Source organism: Tympanuchus pallidicinctus, unplaced genomic scaffold (assembly GCF_026119805.1).
Source record: "Tympanuchus pallidicinctus isolate F22 unplaced genomic scaffold, pur_lepc_1.0 scaffold22, whole genome shotgun sequence".
In the NCBI taxonomy this organism is placed as follows: Eukaryota; Metazoa; Chordata; class Aves; order Galliformes; family Phasianidae; genus Tympanuchus; species Tympanuchus pallidicinctus.
Window position 1 is genome coordinate 38197773 of NW_026294739.1, and position 27303 is coordinate 38225075.

Genomic DNA, 27303 nt, shown 5'->3' on the forward strand with positions numbered 1-27303 from the left:
GTGAGGTAAGCTTCTGAAAATAGTTCTGAGGGATTAAGCTTTAAATACTATTTTTATGCAGTGGATTATTTTTTCCCCAAGCTCCACATGTTCGTGTTACTTAATGATAAGAAAAGTGTTGTGGCTAATGCATTGAAGTTTCATGGCTCTTCCACATTATCTGTCATGTTTAACTAATAAATTTGAGAAAAGAATGACAAATAAGATTCCTAGATTATTTCGTGAACCTCGTTGGTCTGGATGCAGTGTTTTGTGCACGTAGTGGAAGTGCTAAGTCAAGCTTGAAGTAGTGGTTGAGCACCTGGTGGGAAGGCAGGACCAACTCAGGGGTGCTCAGGTGCAAGCAATGTACCTGATTGGAAGGGGTGGAGCCAGGATCCACCTCTTCCCAGACCTCATTTAAGGGTTGGCAGTGGAGGCAGCAGGTCTTGCTGGAGATTTCTGCCTACTTGAGGCCTTCCAAAGGTTATCAGCTTCTTTCCTTTGTTTCTGTGTCCCTGGCTGTTGCATTTGAGCAGATCTTCACTTGCTGTAGCCTTGGATATTGCTGTTGTGCTGTCATTGCTGCACTTCCCATTGCATTACAGCATTATATGTGCGTGTTATTTCACTTTGCTTCAGTGTATGATTTAGTGAAATTACAAATATATAAACAAACCTGCAATTTGACTTGAAATAATTTTTAGAAGTTAGCTGTTCTTATGTCAGTGATCCACCTCTTTCATCTTTTTCTTTGCTTGTAGCTCTAGTAATTAATGAGAAAAGCTGATATTTGTAAATCTCTCGTTATGCGTATTGATAGTGTCAGAAAAACTTGAGTCCATTATGGACTTTGGTTTGACTTTTACTTTGTAGTTAACATGAAGTTTTCATCGTAGTAAAATTACTTGCAAGAAATTCTTAATCTCTTATGATATTTTAGTATCTATTTTTTTTCTTTTCTTTTTTGAAAAGAGAGAGGTTGCTTACACCAAATGGAGATTGTGGAAAATTTAAGCCTATTCAGTCTGTACCAATGTGGGTTATCATTAAGTGTGTACTGTTAGACCAGGTATTGTATTTTATGGTTGTCATCTTGTCTTACTATTTTTATATTCCTTTTTTTTCCCCTCGTCTCTCTTTAAAGATTCATCAGCTGAAGAAACGAGTGATTGGAACCTGAAGGGAAGAGACCCAGCTGTTTGGCACGTAGGCTTGAAGGTAGCATGGGACATAGAGACACCTGGATTAGCAATACCACTTCACCAAGGCGACTTCTACTTGATGCTTGGTAATTTTCAAGGGCTGGGAAGTTGAATGTTCTGTTGAAAATGCAGAAGCTGGTAAACTTTCACTCCTTTCTTTCAGTTAGTAGTCTCTTAATTTAGCAGAACAGATCTGCCTTGAATGTAAGGCAAACTCCTCCTATTCTGACCAATTCCAATTGTTTTTCAGGAACTTTCTCTTACTGTGTTTCTTTTGCTTCAATGAAAAATAAAAACAAAAAATTGAGTGCTTTTTCCCTGTCTGTTGTATAGTTGGACTTGATAGTTCAGGTCAGACTGTAAAACATAAGTAGGATTTCTTCAGATTTTGTGAGAACTTGAGCTGTCCCTGTTCAGTTCTTAGATTTGTAGATGCCAGTTTTTGTTGTTCTTAATGCAGTTTTACTCAGTAGCTCTTAAGAAATTTGTCTGCCTTGTTTAACAAAAAACAAAACAAAAAAAAAAAAAACAAAAAAAACATGTTCATGAGGTTTGGGTTATGATTTGGCTACATACTACACAAACAGTGACTGCAGCAGTGATAGTTTGGTTCCATGATTCCTGAGATATCCACTGTACTTGTCTGTGGATGTTTTATTGGTCGCCTGTTTTAGACATGAAGACACGACATTCCCTTCGTTCGGCTGCACTTTTCAATGTGTGTATTTGAACATATCCATTTCCTGGTAGTGGGATTAAACTAAGATCATAATGAACAAAACTGACATACTTTAGGAGTGAGGCTCAATGTCTCATGTTCAGAGGATTGGGGAAAAAAAATGCAATTAAACTGAGCTCATTTACTTGAAGCTGAGCTCAAACACAGAGGTTTTCCGGTAAGTCTTTGGTTAACACTTGTTGGCACAAAACTATTATTTTCTCTTTTGGCTTGTGTTTTTCTTGTGTTTTTGTTTGAACAAATTGAATCATAAATCACAGAATCAAAAATATGAACCAACTCTGACGTGGATGTGTTTGCCTGCAAAGCCAACCGACTTAACAGGCACCTTAGAAGAAGAAGTGTTTTGTTCCCTGTTTGTGTCTTGGGAGGTAGATACACAGGACTCCCTTAGGATGGTGTATCACATAGCCAACTTATTGGGCTGAACAGTTTTCTTCATTTTACCTTCTGGCCTCTCAACAACTACGAACAAAGTTTAATATATGCAATATCCTTGTCATCTTAAACATTACTGTTTTTTATAGTTTCCTCATCAAATCATGTGCATCATTGTCAATGAAGAATCTGTGTAAAAACTGGGATGCTTGTCTTAAGTGCATTCTGGGATGTGCCTCCCTTAAGTCTTAAGGGATGCCTCCATAAGTGCATTCATACATGAACAGAAAAAGTGTTATGATGTGAGCTTCTTTGATACAGTGGTGTAGATGTGCAGGTGTGCCTCCCCTTTTGTGTTTGGGAAGATATATGGGGCAATAGCATGGAAGAAGACAGGCATTTCTTATATGAAAGTGTAATTTAGATGGCAGTTAAACATTCCTAGAAAGGCAGTTATGAATCTGTTCAATTCTGGTTCAAGCATCAAGTAAAACTTTCATCTCATCTTAACTGAATGGAAAGTTTGTGCTTAATCAGCTTTGCTGGGCAGCAGATTCAGAAGGAAAGTAATAAAGCAAGGAGTCTGACCACCATTTGTATTGCACTGTATTGTGAATTATAGTCGACTGAGTTACCAGACCATGAGGATATTTCTCATTCTCGACGGAATGTATGTACTGTAACTACAGTCTTGGGAATGCTGCATGAAGGTTGGCTCAGAAAATTAGTTTATGTCACTGAAAACATGATTATCGTGTTCAGATGGAAACAAAGGTTGTGTTAAACATTCTTTAGAAGATAATGTGTAAATCACTTTCTTATTAACGCTTCACGGAGAACTATGGTTAGCTCAGATGTTAGACCAGGTGTTAAATGGTCTCTCATGCCTTGGCGTTTTTCTCTATTACTTAAATAATACATATAGGTAGATGTATTTGAGTGTTTCTAATTGGCAGTCGTCTGCCAGTATTCTCAAACTTCTGATTAGTTTCAGTGTACGTTTTAACTGCCTTTATCATGTTCTGTTGCTTGAGGTGAGAGACGGACAAGATTGGTGGATGTATGCAGTTCTAGTTTTTTTTATACCATACTGGTTTTGTTAGCCAACTTCTCAGGGGAGACATCTTGAGGATACGTCTAAAGGATAAAACATGATTTTTTTTCCAAGAGGTAGCTTGACAGTAGAGAACCCAAGTCTAGCTTAATTTATCTAGTCCCTTTAAACATCAGGCCTTCCAAAATATCATTTCAGTAAGTGTAATCATCTTGCTGGCATTTTATTAAAAGCAGTGGAAGCAGCCTGCGAAGTAAAGAATGTAGTATTACGATGAGTGTTGCACCTCAGGGTATCAGCTGGCAGCATCTGTTGATGTAGAAGGGACCAACTGGTAGCACTGTGCTCTTTCTTATGAGCTTTGATTCATCCAACTGGAGTGACTAACTTGCAAGCACTGCAGGTCTGTTATTTTAATTTCTGAAATGGTGTAGTGCTTACTTCTTTATGTTGGAATTGTAAAATATTGATGTGTCAAATTCAGTATGCTGCTTGTAACTGAAGTCAGGTTCTAATAATTCCTGAACCCATAATACCTCAGCTGTTGCCTAATTTTGTCTTAATCTAAAGTATGGAAACATGGTAACTTAATGATTCTTTGAGAAGAGTGCAAATACAGAAATTAGTGAATCCTAATCTATGGGTATTTCATAGTACTATAAAGGATATTGAAATTTGTTTTTGCATTTCTGATAGACATTTAGGAGTTCAGCTTGTTCCCTTCTTCAATACCTCCTCTATTCTGGGAGGGATTTAAATAAAATGCAGTCTTAAAATTTACACCTTCATTCTCAGCATTCCTCTTCAGTTTAAATAATAAGCCATAATACATGTTGGTACTAACCATAAGGTGATCAAATCCATGCATTTGAAGGTATTACAATAGTATTAATGTATTTAATCACAATGAAACAAAATGCATAATTATTCAGTAACTCGGGCTTTTTTTGAGGTTACCCTTTCTTGATACGAAAAGATTTGCTGAAGGTCTGCAAGTCTACTGCCTAAAAAACCTAAAATCTGAACTTTATATCACTCACAAAACGGAAACACTTTAGCCCAATTTAGAATAATATATTGGTCTGCAGAGGAAGTGCATACTGAACCCTGCTGTCTCAAGTACACAGTCAAGGGGTGTCTAATATGAAACGTGTTGGGTGCATGCAATAAATCCAAAACGTGTGGAGGTGAGCAAAGGGCCCCATCTGCTCTGCCCTAGAGCATGCTTAAGTAGGGTTGTCATGGTCTTAGTATTAAATTGGAATCTTTCCCCTAATCTTTGACTTAGACACAACCAGATTGGCAAGCAGATTTACAATTTTCACTAATTTTCCTACCATGACTTCAAAACGTATTTAACAAAAATACACTCTGGACTTTTTCAAAGGGAGAAGATTTACTTTTCTGCAGCTGTTTCCCATAGATCAAGCTCTTGCTTGAAGGTTAGGGTTTTAGAAACAGCATGAAGATGAATTTGGAATCTTATACCCCTCCCCACCCAATAGCAGATTATAGTCGAAGGAGCATCAAAAAATTATTTTCATAACCATCTAGAAGTTGGGTGCACACATTTCAGAGGTTGGCTTGTGGTTAGATATAAGTATTAAATGCAAACACTTCCACGTGTATATAATAGCTCATTAAACTATTTCTAGGTATTTAATCTGCTTCTATTTCCACAAACTGACTTGAACCCTTTTTGCTCCCTAGCATCTTGAATGTGTTGGAGTTTTTTTAACCCCATGGTTTTCTCTTGACTCCACGTTTAATCCAAGTGCTATATTCCTTGATTATTAACACTTCGAACCCCAGAAACTTGTTGTTACTGAACTTTGATCATGAAGTTTGGCAAATTCCAGACATCTTAATTTAGTTCAGCCTCTCAATTCATTTGGTGTTTTGTTTGTGCACACTTTCTTGTTTAAAAATTAAAAATATTTCTTAATTAGGGCCAGATCATCCTTCTAGCTTTCTGATAGGAAAGACAAGTGCTGCAAGACAGACTTGATTGACCTGTAACTTTTTGTGGAAGGAGACATAGCCTTTCTGGTATTTTCTGCTGACATACAGTAAAATTAACTTGACTTGGTTTTCTGTTGTTGAAGCATTACTAGGAGATGGGTGAAAGAAGAGTTGGTTTCTATCACCTCTTCTCAGTCGCTATAACTGAGTCCAAGACGGAGTCCCTTATGTCCAAGAGTACCACCTGATTTGTGAGCCTGAGTAGTCATAGGTGTATTAAAATCATTTAGTGTTCCTAAAGTCAGAAGACGTTGGTAAAATGGTACGTGTGTAACTTCTTCCTGGCAGTTACTGCTATCTTTTTTAGTATAATTTGCAAGTCATCAGCCAACCTGTGTGCTGTTATGTGTGTAGTTGCGTAGAAATTGAATTGATAAGAATTGTAAATAATGGGAAAATGATCTTGTTTGGAAGTTGCACTATAGCATAGTAAAACAAGCAAAAAAAGGCAATAAGAATTCACTTATGTAATGTAGTTATAGAAATGAATAGCACAAGTTAATTTCACCTGTATTTGTAGGTACTTGGGATGAGTGGAATATCCAGGCTTTGGCCTGTGCTTTAAACCCACTGTACATTTTACCTGCTTTGGGAAGTTAAGAGGAATGTCCAAATACAAGAATTCTTCCTGAACTTTTAAAGGAGTTAATAAAGACAATGTAAACTGCTGTTGCTGTTCAGAGCATTTTATGAAGTGTGGTTTGTGCCTTCCTGAGAAGTTCTTCAGCTAGAGGAGCTGCATTTTTGGCTTTTATTCAATGCTCCATTCAGTGAGGATCAGCTTCAAATTTATTTCTTTTTTATTTTGCAGTTTGTTACTTAAGACAGTGAGGTGCAGTATGCAGTCATTATTTTTGTGAGTGATTTGACTCATCATTCTACCGATGCTCAGCCAGTTAAGTAGCAGAATTTAAATATTCATGCATGTATGTGCATGCATACATCATACATACTCTTTTTAGTTCGCTCTTTTGAAAGAGGCTGTACAGGAGCAGGGATAATGTCTTCATGCCTGTGATGCTTTATTTGAATAAGTCTGAACTCCTGCACTTTTCCATGCAAACTCTAGGAAGTTTCTTTTCCTTAGCGGTTTTTTTCCGTGCCAGTTACAACTACACACGTCTTGCATGGATCAATGTATTAAAGCACCATGTACCTTAAACCTTTTTGTCTGCAGATATGAGGAATAAGGTTCTATAATAAACAAAAAATCCTTTGTGTGCCCGTGTTCTATACAAGTTACATTATCTGAAGTTTCTGTAGTTGGTGATTCTGTGAAAAAGAGTTGTATGCATTTGCAAGTAATGGGATAATCTACTAAACAGCCTCGTGTCTTTTTGGTGTTACATCTGAAAAGTCAAAATCCTTTTGCACCTGACCTCTAAATTATTTAAACAGGTTTCAGGTTGATAACTGTTTTCCAAAGTGGCTTTGGCCACCTGTATACAATCACACTTGTGATTAATTTCTTTTAATAAATCTCACCCAGATTTGTCTCAGTAGTCCTATAATGCGATCTGGCCATAAGGTAGCAGATGATTCATTGGGAAGTGTGGGCCAGAAGGTGCTGGAAGTAAGAAAATAAAAAAATTCATTTACAAGAAATACAGATTTTGCCATATGCACTTGTGCAGTAAATAATGGTGGTTTCTTTGATTCTTGGGCACTTCAGATATAAAACTGAATTTATTTTTCTGGCACTTGAACACTGGGTATCTGTTACTGAGTTTTGTTACTTTAACACAAATGAAACTTTTAGAATTTTGTTAGTAAGAACTGATTTGAAGTTAGCACATAATGGAATTCATATATGTTTTAAGAGTTTTTTGATAAACATTGAAACGAGATCTCAATGCCAGAATCCACTGGAATTTGTAGCGAGATAAGGACCTAATGTCTGAAGGCAGAAGAGATGCCATACAGACTCTTATCTAACCACAAATGTGGGAGAACTGAAGATAAATAACTTGCCTGCATGCGGCTTTCAGAGCAGGAGGGATGCAGGGCAGTACTGACTCCAAGTTAACTTGTTTATGGATTTATTAATCTGTACTAACTTATGTAAGTGTAAGTCAGGACTTAATTTTCAGCACTTGTTCATATATTCTCCTGAGCCTCTTGTTGAGTTTAGAGGGCCACATAATTACTGAAACTGATTTTAAAGCACTTCATGAATGATGCTCAATGTCACATTGAATGTTGCTTCTAGATGTAGACTGAAGTTCTTCAGGGCAGTGTATTTCCTGTAGTATGTGCTATTTTCTCAGAATTTGAGCTTTCTGTGGCTAGAATAATTTCAATGAAAGTCAAACCAAGTAAATTCTGTCTGCAGTGGTTTTCAGAGCAGAGTGATTGGGCTGTTTTCTGGCCAGCTTGCTCACTGTAGTCTTTGGCAACCCCTGGCCAGCTACAAGAAAGCCTCAATAAAATGTCACGGCGATGGCTTACAGCAAGTTGCGCTTTTTGGTGTTCCCAGTTTTTTTGTTCTGAGCTGTGAATCTCAGCAGGAAAAAAAAAAGATAAAACAACATGTCTTTTGTCTTGTGTTCCATCCTTTTTGTCCTTCTTTTTCTTTCCTATTTTTCCCTTTTTTTTTTTCCCCACAAGAAATGTTTCATTGTTCAATTTTGAGAAAAAGAGAGTTGCAGTTTCCAAGTAATCTTTCATTTTTCTTGCCTGTACGGGGTGGGAAAAACACCACCTCTGAACTAGAGAAACTGGGAGAAAGCAACTGTATCAGAGTTGTTTGTAATACTAGAACAGTGAATAGCTATGCTCTGCTAAGCACTACGAAGATTCTCCTGACTGAATTCTTCATTTCTATCTGTAAATGCTTAGTGTAGTGTCTTTTATCTTGGCTGCTTATCAGTTAGTTTCTCTGAGTACATATATAATTTTTCCTGTACTCAAGGTTTCCTAATCTTTCCCCAGATGATCTCAACATGACACATCAGCACTGTGTTCTGGCTGGCTTTTCACCTCGGTTCAGCTCCACTCACCGAGTGGCAGATGTGAGTATAAAGTATGGTTTTCTACTTGGTCATTTGTCAAACTAATACTCCAGTACTGTAAATGTAGCATCGTGTTGCATCTGCCTTACCCAGAACTGCATTGGATTACATTTAATCAGACTGTTTCCTTGAACCACCGATATTTTTTTATGGTTGGATTGAGGTATGGTTGTTTCTGCTATTAGTAATTTACCTAAGTTTACAGTCATTCGTGTAAGATGTGAATTAGGGATGTGCCCCCCCCCCCCCCCCATGGATTGCATAAGAAAATAGAAAACAACTATTTTTACCTGAATTTTTTTGTGTCCCACTCCTAGCTGGCAGGTGTTATTTATGATGAGGTAGAAATGCTCAGTACACACATCACCGATATCCGCAGGCTAAAATAGCCTATAGAAGAGCAGAAGGACTAAGATGAGTCGTGAGTATGCTTTAAGCAGGATCCTTCTGCATTTTGCGTGTTCTGGGATGGAAGAAGCAGGGAAATGATAAAGTGAGCCCCTTCAGCCAGTCATTCTGGGTAGCAAGACTTTGGCATTGAACTCAAGTGTAAAGATGCCTTTGATTACTAGACCTCCCCATTCCTTCTCCTGTCCATAGTTCTAGCAAAAGTTTTCTTTATGTGGTATTTAAATGGCAATGTATACAGAAATAAAATGATAGACTGCATTGTAAAAAGATATTAAAATTAAAGCGTATTAAAAAATTGCTGCTTTATTTTTTGAGCAAACCAAAAAGGTAACACTACTGAAGCAAGACTGATACGTGGATCCATATACATTTTTTTCTTCCTAGTTTGTATAATAGTAGAAAAGCGATATCATCAGACATTGGCAAATACAATAAAAGTGCAATAAAAAAAGCCTTTATTTCCCAAATTATACTCTGCTTACTTGAACTGGACTTTGGCATAAAGCAGTAATGCACTGTGCAGTTTAAAAATCAATAGTTGTGAATATTATCTTATTTTAAGAGTATTCTGACCTACAGCTTCTGTCTGTTATTTTGCAAGAAAATGCATATTTTCAATGTTAAAACTTCTCTATTAAGTGATCGTGCTCTGTTTTTGTAAACTATTGTGGTCTCAACCTAAGTATAGTTTTTTGAAAGGAATTTTAAGTATTTTCTTCTAGTTTATTGAAAGAAATTAAGTGAAAACGAAAGCAGCATAATTGCAGATCTGTTCATGTTACCTACATCTTCTAAACAGACAGCATTCTCAGACTGAATATGAAATTCTGTTTAAGTTTTACTGGCAGTCTGTACAACTACACACGTGCAACTGATGGAAAATGCAACCATATTTTTATCTGCCATAATTATAAAGTAAATTGAAAATTAGTCGTATTCTTTCTCCAATCTATGGTTACTGATTGGTTATGTGGAGCAGTCTTTTGTGTAGTTTATTCTAACAACGCTATAAACAAACCAGTGGGCATTAAGCTTTTGTTTAAAAGATCATAAAATGCAGTTACAGAAATGCAACCCTTCTGCTCCTTCACTTTCTTTCAGAACTAAATGGTTCAGTATTGCTTCAGTTCAGTAACATCTGTGTTCTGACATGGCTCAATATCTGTTCTTATTCTGTTTAGTGTTCAAGAGGAACACTGGAATACATATTTGGACAGTGTGAACTGGCACTCCAGAATTTACAGACTGATTCTAATTCAATGGCTTTATCTCTGAAATCAGTGGAAACTGCAGTTGTAAAGCAAGTGGAAGAAATACATAATGAGGTGAGAAGACGTGCATTGAAAATGCTGCAGCTGGGTTCTGAGAGGTGCAGTCTGGTGCTGTGTTCAACAGCTCACAAAGCATGGTGCTGCATAAGTTCATAATGTGCTTTTTATGATTTATTAATTGTTTACAGCCATGAGGAGTAACTCAGATCTGATACTTTCATTGTCATGAAGTTTTCTATTTGACTTTTTAAGATCCCTCTGCTGGTAGAGGTAAGGAGCAGTTGGTAGAGTTGGTTTCATTGTGCCAAGTCTACCAAATCATTGCGTGGTGGACAAACCAAATTGCTGGGAGAGGTGTGGGGGCGAGGGGAATGGAAAGAAAAATGCACGTAAGATGTCTTTAATTGCTTGTCAGATATTAAGGTAGCTGCCATTATTTTTTTTTTTTTTTTTTTTTTGCTGAATGGCAGGTGTGAGATGATTGTGAATGTCTGCTTTAAGGTGCATCCTGAAGAAAATGTAATGGAAATAATTGTAACATACTTCAAGTCATTCTGCGCTATAAAACATACAAGGGTAACAGTGCACTTCTGTACAAGTTTGAACCTGTCAGCATTTCATGGTTTGAAGTCTTAGCAAGCACGTTCATTTTAAAACTGTTTGGGGAGACAGTAGAGATGATTTCTTTTGTCTGAAAGTAGGCAGTATCATGAGGAGTGCAACTTTGCTGTTTCTGTGTTAATGGCAGCAACATGACACAGTAGGTGGGTCTTCTCATGGTGGTGACATTTCCAAAGCTGGTTAGTTACTTTTTTTTTATTTGAAGAAGACATAGTCAAGGCTATGTATTAGGAGTTTGAAGTGACATTGTGTAGTTGGCCTGGCTAGTTCTACCTGAAACAAAACTTTGAGCTTTTCTTAACTAAAGCACTGGTAATCTCTTCAAAAGCAGCAACAGAAAGCAAAGCACGAATCTGAGTCAGTTTTTCTGAAGTATCAATTACAGCATTTCTATATTCAAACATTTTGAAGGAGCTAATCTTTACTACTACTAAAATAAGTATGCTCAGCGTTGTATTAGAACGTGTGTAGTACTGAAATAATTTTGACTGGAATGAGATGTTTTTGTAAAGGGTTTAAATTATCTGCTGAGGAATGTAATACTGTGCGTTGCTACTGAAACTTGGTAGAACGTATTTTCATTTGTTCAAAGCTGGTAAAAATGGGTATACTGGTAGCAAAAGATTTGCACCCTTGACTTTTAGCAGAACAGCTCTTAGAGCTATTTAAAGAAGTCTCATGCATGCAGGGCTTTACAAAACATTAATCAGGCTCAGTCCATAAAACTATACGCATATGTGGTTTGCACAGCTAGGGCCACAAGCACAGCTGGTGTAAATTTGCATGGGTCCTTTCACATCAAAGCTCTGTGCCGTTTACATCAGGTGAGAGACTAGCCCCTGGTGTTTGCAGTCACCTGAATAATTTTGCTGTGTGACATACAGGGATGTTTCCTGTTACGCATATGGGATATACTGTAAGAGAAATCATTGTTTAACTTGTACATATTGTGCAGTTAATCTTAGTAGACACATACGATCTATATTGCCTTTGAAAAGAAAACCCACTTGCCTTTTTTTATTTCCTAAGGTCACCTCTTCACTTGAAGTACAAATTTCATATGTTGAAATACAACTTAAATTTCATTTATTAGCTGAGCAAGTAGACAAAGTTTGCTGTTGCTCACCATTGTGTTAAATGCATCTTCTTCAAACATCACTGAGGGAAAACATACAGATCGGTGAGGCTAATGCAGGTTTTGCATATGAAAACTTCCTGCATTCTTTTCTTACTGTATGATAAATCTTTGTATTTTTAGGCACATTATTGAGGCTTTAGGCTCGTTGCATATGAAGAACAAGAGCATGTTTTCTTTCTTTAAAGAATTAAACTGGTTAACTACTGATGAAAGTGAGTCTTTCATCTGATAATTGTGATGATGACCAAGTGATTTGGTCACTTTTTTCTTTGCCCTTTTAGTTCAGTTATTTTAAGTACAAAAAAAAGAAAAAAAGAAACTGAAGTAGGTAAAGCCACATACAGAATTGATGAGGAACTGTCACCCAGTTTTGCCTCTGAATTTCTGTTTTGGTATGCAGCTTATCTACCTTTGGACCAGAGATCATGGGCCTGAAATTGAGTAGTGTTTATTTCCCTAGAGTAAGTGATATAGTTGCATTCTACTTACAAATGTCATAACTGAAGCTCCTCACATGTTTTAATTCAGAGAGAAAGAGCCTAACAGCACATCTGAAAGAGTGAGATGTGATTCTGTGCCTTCACTTGTGTATTTCTGGACAGGAAAATGGACTTGCTATGCTGAAAAAAAGGGAATTAGAACTGAAGATCTGGAGTAGAGATGTAGTTTTAGTACTTCTATTTTTGTGGTGAGTAGGGAGACCTCTAAAAGAGTACAGTTGAGCATCTGGGGAATGTCTTTTCTGATTGCTTGTTTTCCCGGAGTTCACTTGTTGGAGACCTGTCTTGGATACAGGTGATGTTAGGGATGAAGTGCAGTTACTCTTTAAAGCTATCAGATTGCTGTTTCGCCAGTAACCTATTTTTGGGGTGACAAAGACCCATTGTTTACCTTGCTGAGAGCAGTGCTAAATTTGTTGTGTGCTGAAGCCTCAAGGATCCTTATTCAGCAATGGCAACCTAATAACCACAAGTTCTCTATGAAATAAAACACCCGAAGAACTTTTTTAGGATGTGTTGTGTTTAAAATATGTCAGGCTTTGAAGTACTTAAGTTTGAAGTGAGGTGTTGTCCTCACTGGGGTTTTGGCTCAGCCCTGATTACTGTGATGAAAATTTGAGACTGAATTGGTTGCTACGTCACTCCTGAGTACAGTGACTCTTGACTACAGCAGATCTGTTTTCATAGCAGAAGTAGGTATATCTCTCACAGTTTGTCATTTGTATACCTTTCAGGGTTGTGGAGAAGCCTGGGTAGCTCAGTCAAGGGTATGTGATGTTAGCTGCTGTGTCACTGCTAAGGAAGGGTTGCAGCATTTGCAGCAAGGAAGGTTAAAATGCTTTAGCATGCCATGCTGAGCCTACAGCATGGCTGGTGGCCGGACAGTACAGGAGAGCAACATATAGATCACTTACATCTGTGGCATTTAATAACCAATACCTTTAAGTAAGTGACTGAGGAGCACCGCCTCACAAAATGTCAAATGCCACTGTTGGCCTTTTACTACTCAGTATTGACTATAACCTGAAAGTGGCCTTTAATCATCACCAAAGGACAATCTGAAAATCTGCTGAGGTTAGATGTATGAGGCCTGATTCTGGGCTTTCTTTCACAGATGTAAGTCATAAGTCAAAAATTAATTAGAAGACAGAAATCTTCCTGGAGTGTGCAACATATGTATTTTCTTTCCACATTAATATGTTTAAGTTTCATCCTGTGCTGTTGTGTGGACTGCTTTCTTATCAGAACTATAAAGCTAGCTCTATTATGTAGAATTCTCTAAATTAAACTCAGGAAAACACTTGGCAAGAAGTTAACCTGCATGTTTTGTTGCAGATGAATGTTAGTACCTTTACCTTTAGTTCCACTAAGGCTAGAATTGAGTTTTTATCTCTCTAGCATCTTTTGTTTTTTCTTGGTATAGTTCCTCTTCTTCATATAAAGAGGTGGATGGAAGCGAGCCTGTATGATTGCCTTCTTCCTGCAGAAAGAGATTAGTGACTGGAATTCAATTGAAGAGTTACACTAATTTAGAGCTAGTATTAATTTTAAAATACCAAACAAACTTAGTGTAACTGATATCTCTGCAGATTTTTAGCAAAAGTATACATGCTTACTAATTTCTGAAGTATCGGTGATAGAGGAATTTGTGCCTCATCAAGATGACTTTTTCAGAATCAGCTGTCACCTGGTCAGAGGCAGCAGCTCAGCTGTCAGTCTGCTTGGTGGCTCCATTGGTAGGTGAAATGTTGGTCTTCTCTTCCTCCCTCTTCTTTTAACTCAGTTTAAAGCTAAATTGAGGTGCCATGAGATGAATATTGACCTGAGCGTAAAAGCCCCAGTATGTGTCAGTCCACATCACTTAACAGCCACATTGTGCACCACAGGTGGTGCTCTGACATCTGATGAGATCAGGTATCCTGCAGAAAATGAACTAGCCTGTTGCTCTTGTGTTTGCTGCAAGGGATCGAGATGCATTAAAGATTTGGCCAAGATGTCAGACTTGACTTAGGCTGAAATTACAGAGTAATGTAACAGATCAATATGATTATAGTTAAAAATCAGATTGACTGAAATAGGTTTTTATCATGATGAGCCATATTTTGTAGCATTGGCTTTCATTTTTTTAAAAATAGTTTTTCTTTGATTTAATGGCTTAATGTGATTCATTTCCTGAATCATATTTGCCAGGTATCTTGTGTTATTGCCCTCTCAGTGAAAGCAGCCAGCAAAAATAGAGAAGAAAAAAGGAGTAGTGAGTACTCAAAGCTCTTGTTGAATTGTTGGCGTGCTCAGCCATCCTGAAACATTGTGTACTGATTTTTAATGAAGCATAGCTTGGTGCTTCATAGGCAGTAAATACTACTTCAGCTGTTTTTTTATGAAGGGCGTATGTCCCCAGACTTCTGTACTAAAAGCCACTATGGTTACAGTCAATTTTTGAAAATATTCTAAGGTTTGCATCTGTCAACTAATCATGTTATATTTCACTAACAAGGTTAACGTTCGTTCTAAACATTTCAAATTTAAGTTTCTTTTACTGCGGTCATTAACGTGCATTGACCAAGCATTGAGTTGGTGTTAGCAGAAGCACTCTGAGACTTCTGTAGCGTGCTGCAAAGAGTTCAGTGACAGCTTTGGGCAGTTTTCTTGACTCCTTCACCTTGTCAGGTTGCCTTTGTTTGCTGTGGAGTCAAGCAGGATAAATAAAATCTTTTGTGGAAGCAGGTAATGACTAAAGCAACTTTGAACTTGGTGTGAAATGCAACTACCACAACAAAAATAAGTTCATAATTCTAAAGGCTGGAACTATGGATTGCTGTTAAAGATAGCAATCAGGCTCAGCAGGAATTAGGGTAAACAGAATTATTTTGCTTGAAGAATATGTGATGAGCTATGTATGACTATCATCATCTTAAGTCATCACTTAAAGCTGAAGAGCCGCTCATATGAAATTAAAAACCAACAACAAACAAACTACAACATACTGTATGGTTTGTATTTCATATTCTGAATAAAAGCATTGCTTTGCTTGTGATAAAGCTTTATTGCACTGTTGAGATAATGTTTTCTTTTTAAAGCACAGTTTCCACATAAACAGAAAAGCAGTTTGGCCTGTTCTTTCCAATGTGCCGAGCAGCAGACAGCTGCCTTTCACTCTCAGTATGCACAGGGCAGGTTGCCTGTACAGGAGGTTCAGTAGAGGGAGCACGAGCCTGGCCGCAGCTCTGCAGTTCATCCTGAGCTGCTACTGGCAGCTTGTCTGGAAACCAGACTGGTTGGTAAACTTGGGGAAACTATTTTTCGTTATAAAGCTGTGCTTGTTATACATAGCAATTGACTAGGCTGTATTCTAGCACAATTTATTGCTGCAATTTTATTCTATGCTTTGTATTACTAAATAAAAATAACAACTGTGCATAAAGACGTGTTTAGAGATGAATGCTTCAGTAGTCTTGTCATTTTCCAAAGGATTGTTCAGTTACATCTGTACTCACATACTACCCCAGTCCAGCCCCAGTTAGTGACAAATAAATGATTTACACAACCATGTGTTTTTGTCTTGCAGGTCGAATTTGAGTGGATTAGGCAGTTCTGGTTTCAGGGCAAGCGGTATCTGAAATGCACTGACTGGTGGCTTAAGCCTATGGCTAAACTGGAAGAATTTTGGAGAAAAATGGAGATTATGGTAAGTACTGGTTTTATAGTCTGAAGCTTTTTGGAGTTTAATTCTGAGAGCACTAACAGTTACGTTTTTAATTATACTGTAGTAATAGGATTTCTGCTTTATTCAGAACATATGAAAAGTAGAATAAGTGTCAGCCTTCCACTGCTTCCTCTTGTTTCTCTACCCCAGTAGCCAAAACAAATGTGAGCAAAATAAGATCCAAAACCCAAGAGGATATTTTAATTGTTTCCTGACTTGGCTTGTTTATAAAGTTCGGCATTGTCAGAAGTTGGTGGGCAGATACTGCATCACACCAACTGGCATCTGAAGCTGTGCAGTGCCACTTTTCCATTCAGCACCAAGATAGACAGCACAACTCTGCCAATCACAACAGCAGTGACTGTGCCTGGGGAAAGCTTAGGGTGAAATCTGATGATGTGGAGGTGCACCTATCTGTTAGTAGTTCATGGGTGCAATTAATTACATTCTGGCTAGGACCAGCTAGAGGTGATTAGTTTCTTCAGTAATTAGAGGTGGGATAGCTGCTGTGTTTTCTAAAGAGCGTCTTTGCCTTCCTTCAACACTGTCTGCATGTCCACCCTTAGCTCGCTTGCTGTTGTGAAGTAGAGACTCAGGTGGGAGACTTTGCAAGAGTTCAGCACAATTGCCAATATACCTGCTTCTAGATCTGTAAGCAGAAGGAACTACATGGGCAATCATGTCTTGCTGGTATCCTTACATCTCCATGGAAGTTTCTTTTCCGTCATTTCTGCTGGTCGCTATGTAAGCCCCAGCTTGTCCCTGGTTGTCTTGGAGGAGTTTGTCCTGTGGTTGAGGATACTGAATATCACTTGAACTTGAAATTTTTTTTAATTTCTGGAGGCACAGTGCAAAAAGAGGCTGCTAATTGAGTTTTGAGGGAAATGTTGTTACTCTCTAACATGTTCACAAGTGTCTGGAAGCTTTTTATGGCAACAGCTGATTTTGACTCTGGAAAGTAAGTGTGGGTAAGTGGGATGTTTGTATGTGAAATCAGTTGCTGTGAGGAATTGCTGAATTTTGGACTGTCATACAAAAAAAGAGGGAAAAAAACTTGGACTTGTTTATCTTCGTATTTTTCCTCATCTTTCTGTTCTGAAAATCAGCTAATCTGGAGTGACCTTTATCATTAAAAAAAAAAAAACAAAACACCCTTTGGTTTGTTTTTCTTTCAAATGACAACTTACCCTCTTGTAACAGAGGCTTAGATGAGGTAGAGACAAGAATGTTTGATTGTTATTTTATATCCATTGTGTGTTGAGAACATGGAAAAACAGCAAAGCAGGGAATTCTCTAGGGTTAGGTTTTCTGCAATTGGTGTGACACTGCCATGTGTCTCTAATTAGAAACATGGTGGTGTCAGTGTATCTCCTTTCAACAGGCCTCGAGATGATATTTATCAGCGAGCTGATGCTTGGGCCAAGACAGAAGCTGCTTCCAATTTAAATTTTGAAAATTGCTTTAATGTTTTATGACTTATAATACACTAATCACAATTAATTTCAGCTATTGACGGAGACAGAAGAGAATGTTAATTGCAAATGTCTGTTTTGTTGGGTCTCTAAGTAAAACTGCTGCTTACTGTATTTTGGACTTGGACATGGGGTGGGTTGGGTTTTTTTTGTTGTTTTTAACCTACATTTTGTCCTTTCTGTTTCACGAACTGACAGCAGGGGGCAATGTTGAGCCGCAGTTTTAATGCAACAGGAAGCACTGACTTCATAAAAATGCATAGAAATGGAGCATTAACATCGAGAATTATCCCTGTTGCTTCAAGTTAGCTGTAATCTGTAAGATTCCATAACACAGGAAATCAATTGTGGGTTAACAAATTCAACAGCAATTTAACATAAAAAAGTGCAGTGTTTTGGTGCATGCTTAACTTCCACAGCATTAAGTTAAATCAGAAAGGTATTTCTGAAGGTACCCGGCAGTCTGCAGGCAATGCTGTTTCCTGAAATTTATTTTAACTGAATAACTCTTTTAAAGGTAAAAACAATAAAATAAAATATTCCTTTGTGTAATGTGAAAAAATGCTTGAAGTATGCATGTCTTGCAGTTGTGAATCTTGTCTTCATAGAGTATTAATCTTAAGAGGAACTATTTCTTAAAAGAAAATTCTACAGCGGTGTATTTTTCTTTGTGTGAGCTTAACAGCTCTTGACTGGAATTTTTTGAATGTGTCTGGAGTAATACAGTGCTGGGTTCCCCGTGTGCCTTTCTTTCCCTTGCTTGGTAATGCAATTGTGAAGAAGGAAAGAAAAAGAAGTTTTCCGAAATTTCCAAATCTGCTAATTGTAACTGCCCCAGTATCACAGCAAAGTGCAGAGCCTCGGGAATTCAAACCCAGTATCTTCAAACCTTTGGGCTCTATTTAATGTTTCTGTACATTATAGCAAGCACACCATTTTATCGTGATGTTTAGTCCTGGCATTTCTTTCCCTGAGGATAGTTTTACTTAGAGCTCGCTCTTGTGATGTAAATGTTAAACCTTTCATTTGAATGACATTCTGATAAAACATCACATTTCCTGCAATATTACCTCATGAATTTATGAGCCATTAAATCTAAAGCAGTTTAACCAATCTTCTTCTTTTCCCCCTCCCTTGAAAATATGAAGGCTATTCAAGTGTTTGAGGTGGGTTTTTTCTTAAAAAGTCATCCAAGATTAACACGTTATCATGTGCAACATCAGGATAAATGCTTGCTGAATTCAAAGGGAGAGTTACCATTTGAAAAAAAGACTGTACAAGCTTTGCTTTCTGAGCAAAGAGAAGTCTGAAAAGCTGAAATCTCATGTGATGCGAGGAAGTCTTGCTGTAGCTGTTCTGAGATTCAGTGGAGAGACAATTTGTCTCTCAGGGTCTGATATCATGCAAACCTCGCAATCTGACATTTATTTTAGCTATGGAAATGTTTCAATGCTGTGCCAAATCAGTAAGCACTGTACAAGTCCTACAGCCTTTTTTTTTGTTTATTTTGTTTCAGGCTGATTCATATTTGAAAAAGTAAATCAGTGGAATGAGAAGTAAACGTATGTGATTATACTCAAATACCAAATCTTTAACGACTTCTTTTTATATATCCAGTGTTCTTTTTTTTTCTTTCTTTTTTTTCTCTTTCTCACGATGACCCTGGTAGTGCTGTATGGTATGAATTGTATTTCCTGCTTTGACAGTCCATTTAGCAACGTAGCAATGTATTTATATGGCAGTTGGCCTTAATAACCTTTATTGACTTTGGTGGGTAAGAGCCAAGACTGGGATTATTAAAATGTATCAGTTTCCCTGCAGTATAAAAGCACAACATATCTAATTATGTTAGGTAGGTTAGACTCCATTTAATCCCACCTATTTATGCAGGAATTTGGCAAGTTGGAAAAACTGTAGTTCTGAAATACAGAGGGGGAAAAAAAAAAGAAAGAATGAGCGACTTAGCTTGTTTAGCAGCATCGCTGTTTTCCTGCTCTTAAGGGTTTACTTAAAGGAATGTAACATAGATCCTAAAGAATTAATTTTTAATGGTATAACTGAAACACAAGTAATTGCTACACCATTTGTTTCACTTTTCAGCATCCCAAAATATAAGTATTGGTACTGTTATGCCACGTACCTTTTGATTTACAAATACTGTGTGGAAACAGTAGCGTGCACGTCCTGTGCAGTTGTAATGAGCAAACTGCCATTCAAGTTAGCTGATAGCTCTGTGCAGCACTGGTTCACCTTAATTTTTAAGTTCCTGGAGAAAAAAAAAAAAAACAAAAAAACAGGAAACAGTACATTAACTTATCATAATACTTTTACTGTTATTCTCAATGCTATATTTTATCTGCTTATGCAACTGAATAGAAATCAGGAAGCAGAGATATTTTCATTTAAAATTGTTTTTCTTTCCCTTCTGGGATCTGTTTCATTCTTTGGTACTAATGCTACGTATGAAGTATGCTGTAGTTTCTGCTGTAAGCCACTGTTGTCATGGGCTTATAGCCTGATGGTGTGGGCTGCAACTTGAGCCCCAGAATCCCAGCCCAGGGCTGTAATATATTTCTTCTTTCTATTTTCTTCTTCCCCCCCCCCCAAATTAAAACAAGGGCTTAAATATATGTTTATATCAAGGCATTTCAGTTCCAGAATAACCACTGTGAGCTATAAGATAAAATGTGCTTCTAAAAGGAATTTTAGAAGGAATTCTCTTAGCTTTTCTAGACTTCAGCACTTTAAACAGCTAACCAATTATACTGGGGGTGAAAGAGGGGGGGAAAACACACCGGAAGATAATGGGATCACAAACAGGCTGGTTGTTTGTTTAACATTTTCAGGAAATGCAGAGCAACTTAACTGATGTTTGAATTGCTCTGACCTTGGCAGCCAAATTTCAAGAATTCTGAGCTATGATTTTAATTTCTTCTAGCTTTCCCCTTGTGCTTGGATACTGCAGCGTCACACTGCGTTATTGGAGGAGCACGTGGTGATGGGTGATAGTGTTTGCCTAATGAGATGTAAAATGTAGGCACAACATGGGAGCTAAAAGACCCAAATTTTAGCCATATCTCTTGTCTTTTGGGGTTGTTCTTATCTGTTTAGACCAGACCCTTTAAATAAATGTATTTTTGGCAGGTTTTATTGTATGTACACCAAGAGTCAGATATTCCTGGAAATTTATCTTTGATTTCAAACAACAGCAAGACAACCTGATCCCAAGGACTTGTTTTTCTTTTTTTAAAATATTTTTGACGTTATTTTCTTTGACCTCAATATTTTTAGACTTCAGAAATAGGAGAAACGATTCAGCATTGTGTTCAGTCAAATCTTTCTTAAAAAAAAAAAAAAAAAAAAAAAGTCTTGCACATCTTTCAGGAGAAAAAAAAAAATATTTACAATTCTGAGGGAATTCAGTCTTAAGCTTCCAAAACAAAGTGTGTGCTGAAAGCACAAAGGGCTGTGTTTATGATTCTCTTTGAAGTGTTTTTGCAACAGGATAAGGAAAATTTTAGAAACTGTCTGATAGTGTTCAGGGTAAATACTTAAACCCCTTTAGAGAATTTCACACACAGATACTGTGCAGCAGAAAAAAGGATACTTATGTTTCCTAAAGCTGCTACAGCCTACAGCTTTGTACTTAAAGACAGAGGTGTTGAATAGAATTCTACTGAGGATACATCCAGTGACAATATCTACAGGAACATCACAGCAAACCAGTGGATAGCACTTTCTATTTTTAACCCTTCTGTGAGCTGGTTGATATCTAAGCTGGGTTGATGCGAAGCTCTCTAACATTTCTATTATACACTGGAGCTGCTGAAAGGGCATTCTTCCAACTCACGTAGCACACTGCAAAAATTGCTCTGAAAACATTTGAGATTGTGAGGCAAAACGGCGTGAGCCAGGGAGAAGAGTTTAGGACAGGTGACCTCACCTTATGTCCTACAGGGGAATGAGATGCTGTGCCTCAAAGAGCCTCAGTTCAGAACAACTGGAGTGCTTACTCTCGTGTTAAACTCTTACTATAATAGGGCTGCTTTTTCTCTATGTTTGTACACAGTCAGATGTAATGACCATGTGTGATACACTTGCTATAATATGAGCTCTGTATTTGGATTGTTCTTCTCCCTGGATGCACTCAAGGCTGGGCTGGAAGGAGCTGTGAGCAGCCAGGTCTGGAGAGAGGTGTCCATGCTCATAGCAGGGGGTTGGATCTAGATGATCTTAAAGGTCCCTTCCGACCCAAACCATTCTATGGCTTAAAACATAAATATGTGCTACACAGCAGAAATCGGGAGTCATGCAAGTAGGTTATGCCCATGTTTTGTACCCAAATTGTTGTATAAATTGATCCATGTCTGAGCTGAGCATAGTGACTTGCACTGGATGCTCCATCCCCTGCAAGTGTTCTCAGACTGAATGGCTTGCCAGATCATGCATATGTATGTACACGCAAATGCATACACAGATGTCTGTTTTAATTGATTTTCTAGTATTAACTTTGTAAATTTGTGTAAATTTAGGATCCTATAGAATTTTCCTTAGGTGAAAAGTATTTTATAGAAAATAACACTGGGGGAAATAGCTTGCAGTTCTCAGCAGCAGGAACAGCAAATAGAGGTTATAGAGGGTGAAGACTGCTCTTGGTAGCACTACAAACACCTGGTGTGTGCCAGAGAGAGGAATATCAGGCCAGAGTTCCTCCTGCGCTCCTGTAAGTCAGTGTCAGTGCTGGGAAGGTCTTGTTATACCCTGATATTGCCCTTCTCTTGTCAGTGGGAGCTGTGATGATTTCAGTGAAAGTGAAGTTGGTGTAATTGGGCCATAGTAGATTGTATAGAACTCAGTGCTGTTGGCACCATTTTCTCCCAGAATCTTGTAATGCTCTGGAATAACACAAGTGTTTTGTTAACAGTGAGCTGCTTGATTTATAAGGCTTATTATTTTCTGTGGAAATGGTGAAGCAGTATGTAGGTTGCTCTTAAAATAATGCCTCCTATTTCCATGGGAACTGTAACATATACAAGGAGCACAGTAACACTTTTGCACGGAGCAAATTATCAGTGACAAACACTGTTGTTCAACACAGTCAGCACCATTAGCTCTGCATTTTCACCAGAAGTGAACAAAAGCCTGCATCCTGCTCTCGTAAAAATCAGCATCAACAGAGGTGAGTACCTGTGTTGTCACCACTGCTGAAACACTCCACCCACCACATCTGTGTGCTCACAACACTGCTTGGTCTCCATAAGCAATTCAGCAAGCATCAATGAATGTCAGTGGGTTCAATTTTTTCCTCATGAAGGAATTCAATTCCATATTCTTGCTTCCTACACGCTTCCATGTCAGATGCTGTTTGGTCAGAGTGCCCCTCTGCTGCCATCTGTCACACAGCAACAAAATGGAATGGAATACTGGTGGGAAAATTCAACTTCTACTGCCATACCACCAATATCCGCCTCTGCTGTCATAGACTAACATTATAAAAAATAGAAGGTGTTACTTTCAGAGCAGCAATGTAGTACTGAGCTATTGCTTCTCTTGTCCAGTTATTCATTGCAAATCCTCTTATGTTTCTCAAAAGGTTTCTCATAGTATAAAAACTGAATAAAGGACAATATTTGCACATAGATGATTTCTTTTTCAAATTAAATTTCCTGTGTTTTTGAAATGTTTGTATCTTCAAGTTATGTAAAGTTATCAGCTATATAGAAAATGATTTCTAGTTCTTATTTATGCAGTTATAGAGGTGTTAAGATACGTGTTTGTGAAGATATAATGTTGGAAGAAAAATTGTGCTTCTTGAAGCTAAATTACAATGGTTTGGTGGGAGTCAATTTTAACGTGATCTCTATAAGCTAGGGGAAGTTACTATTCCTAATGAATAGTATCATCTATGCTGCTGTGGTCATAATTTTTTTTTTTTTGAGTGCTACAAACATTTTTAAATATGGTTTTATTTCTGTTGTCTATTAGTGGCTGTGTGCCCTTTCAACTTTTCAAATGACTTTTGTAAACTAAGGTGACATGTTCCAGAAGTTGCCGTTGCTGCTTTGATACCTTTTCTTTCTCATTTGATCGTTGGTCCTAATTCCTAACAAGATCGTGGGGCAATTATGTTTTTGCAATCTGGTTTTTAATAGTTGCTTCATCTTTGATCAAAATTACAGCTCTTATTTTATATAAAGAAATAAAATTTGCCACAGGAAGCATTATGCTCTGTTGGATTAGGTGGTGATTCTGTCTCTGACTCCGTTTAACTTGTGCAAGTAACTGAAGTGTAACTCAACTTGAAGATCAATCTGGAGATTAAAATTCTGAAGTCTTATTTTGGTTTTAGATTGCAGACTTGTTTCTAATCATAGGTTCCTCATCAATGGAAAGAGGTTGTGATATTTTTGCTGTAACTAAAAGAATTATTTATTGGCTGCGTCCTATGGAGAGAATGTTTTGCAGTTGAAAGAACACAACAAATTTCTGCCTCCCCCCTGCTGTGACTGGAAATTGTCTAACCAGAGCCACATTTCAGATGTTTTGTTTTTATTTTCAGATGGGCAAGTTCTGTCCATTGAAGTATGATAGCAGGAGCTTGCTGTGTTCTGCCTTACCATGGTTCCCTCCAGTTCTAGCCCTTAGCTGTTTTTGAATACATCCGTTTTGCACTTTTCTTACAATACATCCTTCTACTTGATCATTCTGAAGATCTAGACATAATAGAATATTTTCTTTTCTGAAGCAGGAAAATAATTATTGTTTTCTATCAAATATGTCTAGTTAAGAACAGATTTCAACAGATCTTTTTGGACTGGTAGGGAATCTTACTGCATAGTTCTTACAGCAGAGGCTTGAATATAAAGTTCAAGTGTAGTAAAAAAAAAAAATTTGAATTGTTTCTGTGACATAATGGAATTTAGTATCACAGTCAGACTAATGACGTGTCTTCTTATTAGGAGTTTTTGTACTAAAGACTGATTTGGGGGAATGGTAAGAATAGACCATATCTCTGCTTGTGATTAAGCATGCATCAGTGGAGAGCTGTTCAAGATGAATCTACTTTGATGCCTAGCATGCAGTATTTTGGGAAGTGTGCTGTTAATAACTGGAAATACTGCATCAGTTCATATAGTTCTGCTGCCTGGGGATCGATATTGTTCTGTAATAAACTGAAGTTGATTATTTTATATACATATGTATATATCAATTCATTTGTATTCTACTAATTGTATTTTTGTCAGTCTTCAAGCTGTTTGCTACCCACCTGAAGATTAAAGTTTCACAGGATTTGCTAGCTAGCAAGAAGGCCAATAGTTTCACAAGGGTTTGGTAAGACTCAGCATGGACAGGTGAATTGGAAGATATTTTCTTCCAGACATCTTTCATTCAGACACGAAACAGAGTAAGTTTACTCATTGCCCTCTACTGCTCCTTCTCATTTTCTTCCCAGTTTCCTGCTTCCATTTCAAGAAATTATTTGCAGTAGTATGACTTCAGTATTCACCCCTTTGCTCTACACTAGTGATTAGTTACATTTCTGGTGGAGGATTTGAATGGAAATTAAGATTAGCCTATGTGAACCAATTGCTGGGCAGTGCTGAAGCACGCAAAGGCTGTGCTTCCTAGAATTCCCGGATGCTCATGAGTAGCTGAAAATCTTTCAGCGACTATGCTTTATTTTTGTCAACTTCTCTCTTATGGGTAAGATGAGAGAGCACCATGGTGTTACATGTACAGGAGATACACCTATTCCCAGGGAAGCAATGATGAAGTGACATGATATTCTGTGTTCTGTCTATGAAGATGCTCAATGCTGGTAGTCTTGGCTGTGTGCTAGTTTGAAATGTCATGATACTTCTGGAAGGAATAATAAAAAAAAAAAGGGAATGATTAATGTTTCTCACTCTTTAAAGTCTTCTCATGTAATTGGTATCTTCATTAACACAACGTTAAGGTAGCTGATGTTGTCTCTGATTCATAGCAGAAAGAGGTTATTATGGCAGTGGTAGCTCTACAGTAAAGGTTTTTCAGACCATTATTTAATTACTGATCTTTAATTGGCTTTCATGCAGGGCATACTTGATGCGCCTGTTTGTAGGACGTGTTTATGGTTATGGTCAGTTCCAGTAGTGGTCATTTCACTAAGGAATTTTGAGTTTGCAGCATTGAAGCTTGAGGGCAGGGATAATGATGGAAGTGACAGCTGAATCAGTCTTGGAAACTCATGAGATTGACAAAAACATTGAACGAAACAAAAACAAAAGTCCCACTGGTTTCTCTGAGAAATTTCGCTGTTAAGAAACACAACAGAGGACCGATCCTCTATTTTTTCTTTCCTTTTTCTTCATTTTTCATTTTCTAGTTTTTCTGGTCAAATACAAAATACTGTAATTGAATCACTGCATTGGCTGGCTTTTTCCAACAAAACAGCAGATTTAGGGGCTTAACTGCTAGTTTCAAAAGTAATATATAGAGAGAGAGCATACAAAGACAAAAATTGAGCACACAGATATATAATCCCAAAGGAATAAACTGACTTGTACTAGACAAGCTGAAAGCTGGTTAAAATATTTCTCATCCTTTGGGTATGCAACAGCTTTTGATGATGGAGAGTGTATTAATATTCAGCTTTGCTGCTGTCGACACTTCAGACAGGTCCCAGGAAAGACTCTGAAGTGGACCAGGTTTTCACACTCTGCCAGAAATCTTTCTGAGACACAGAGCAGCACCCTTGTACCAGTAACAGCCAAGATAAGCATAATGCTGCTTAGCTATGTCTTTATTTTAGAAATTGCTTTTAGACGTTTTGAAAGGATTGAAAATTTTAAAGCATTCTTTTCATGATATAAACTCATTTAGATACAATAAAGGAGGAAGATTAATCTTAATTGTTTAAAAACAAGGCTGCTCTAATCTGTTCAGTTTAAAATCCATTTGTCAGAGTTCTTTATAAACATACAAAGATCGCAATACTAATATAAGAGACTGAGGACGTCAGAGACTGCTCTTAATGCAAATGTTCTCTTAACTTCATTTATTCCCTTGTAATTAATACCTGCTTGCCAGACCAGAATGGGGTGTAAACAGCTGCTTTATCAGCTGATACTTCTTTTGTTGGCATGCTGACATATGGGGTGTTTGCTTTCTATCCCCTCCTCAGTGCCTAAATGTACACAGTATCTCTGGAAAACATGTCACACGCTCTGTGAGGTGCCTTTAGGATGGCTCCAGGGCTAAATACTTCCTGTAATAGGTGAAAGAGCATGGCTTAATCAGCTTAGTGAACTTAATTAAGCTGTACTTTTTCTTATGGTACAGCCCTAAAGTATGTTTCAATTAAAAAGTGTATTTCATGGTTGTGGAGTGACACAAATTTGGAGAAATCTGGTGAGGTTTTATAGTAGGCTTGAAAAAGGTGAACTTTGCTAGTTATTCTGTAGTATGAAACAGTGAATAAAAGGAGAGTGCTTCTTTTACTGAAGATTTAAAAGAGAAATGCTAATGCAGTTCAGAATGCAAAAGCTTCTTGTACTGAAAATGTTTATTCCCCTCTCCCATCTAATTTTAACACTTTTTTACATGGGAAGAGCTGTCTGTGTTAATCCCAACTTACCCTGCCTGCGTGCAGTTGTGTCACCAGGCTTTGCCTACTACCTTCTTCGCTCCTTGGAAGAACATTAACTGGTTTGGTGTCATTGTAAGGATGTGATCTTCTCTCCTGTGATCTCTGTGTCTCAGCAGAAAATGGAATTACAAGCTTAAAGTGATTTGAACTGAGTTGTTCTTTGTGTTC

General features: G+C 37.6%; 1 protein-coding gene across 5 annotated transcripts in view; it reads left to right on the forward strand.

The window, feature by feature from the left end:
- FTO (FTO alpha-ketoglutarate dependent dioxygenase) overlaps positions 1 to 27303 on the forward strand; it is a 226182-nt gene that overhangs the window by 48910 nt on the left and 149969 nt on the right. For 2 of the 5 annotated variants that reach the window (XM_052685718.1, XM_052685719.1), the window contains exons 4-7: positions 1127 to 1270; positions 8309 to 8388; positions 9981 to 10124; positions 15898 to 16017. In XM_052685718.1, the coding sequence (XP_052541678.1) occupies positions 1127 to 1270; positions 8309 to 8388; positions 9981 to 10124; positions 15898 to 16017 (488 nt within the window). Of the gene's footprint in view, positions 1 to 1126; positions 1271 to 8308; positions 8389 to 9980; positions 10125 to 15897; positions 16018 to 16601; positions 17380 to 17416; positions 19062 to 20445; positions 20889 to 27303 lie in introns of those variants that run through there. The other 3 variants (XM_052685720.1, XM_052685722.1, XM_052685721.1) reach the window with 3 other exon arrangements.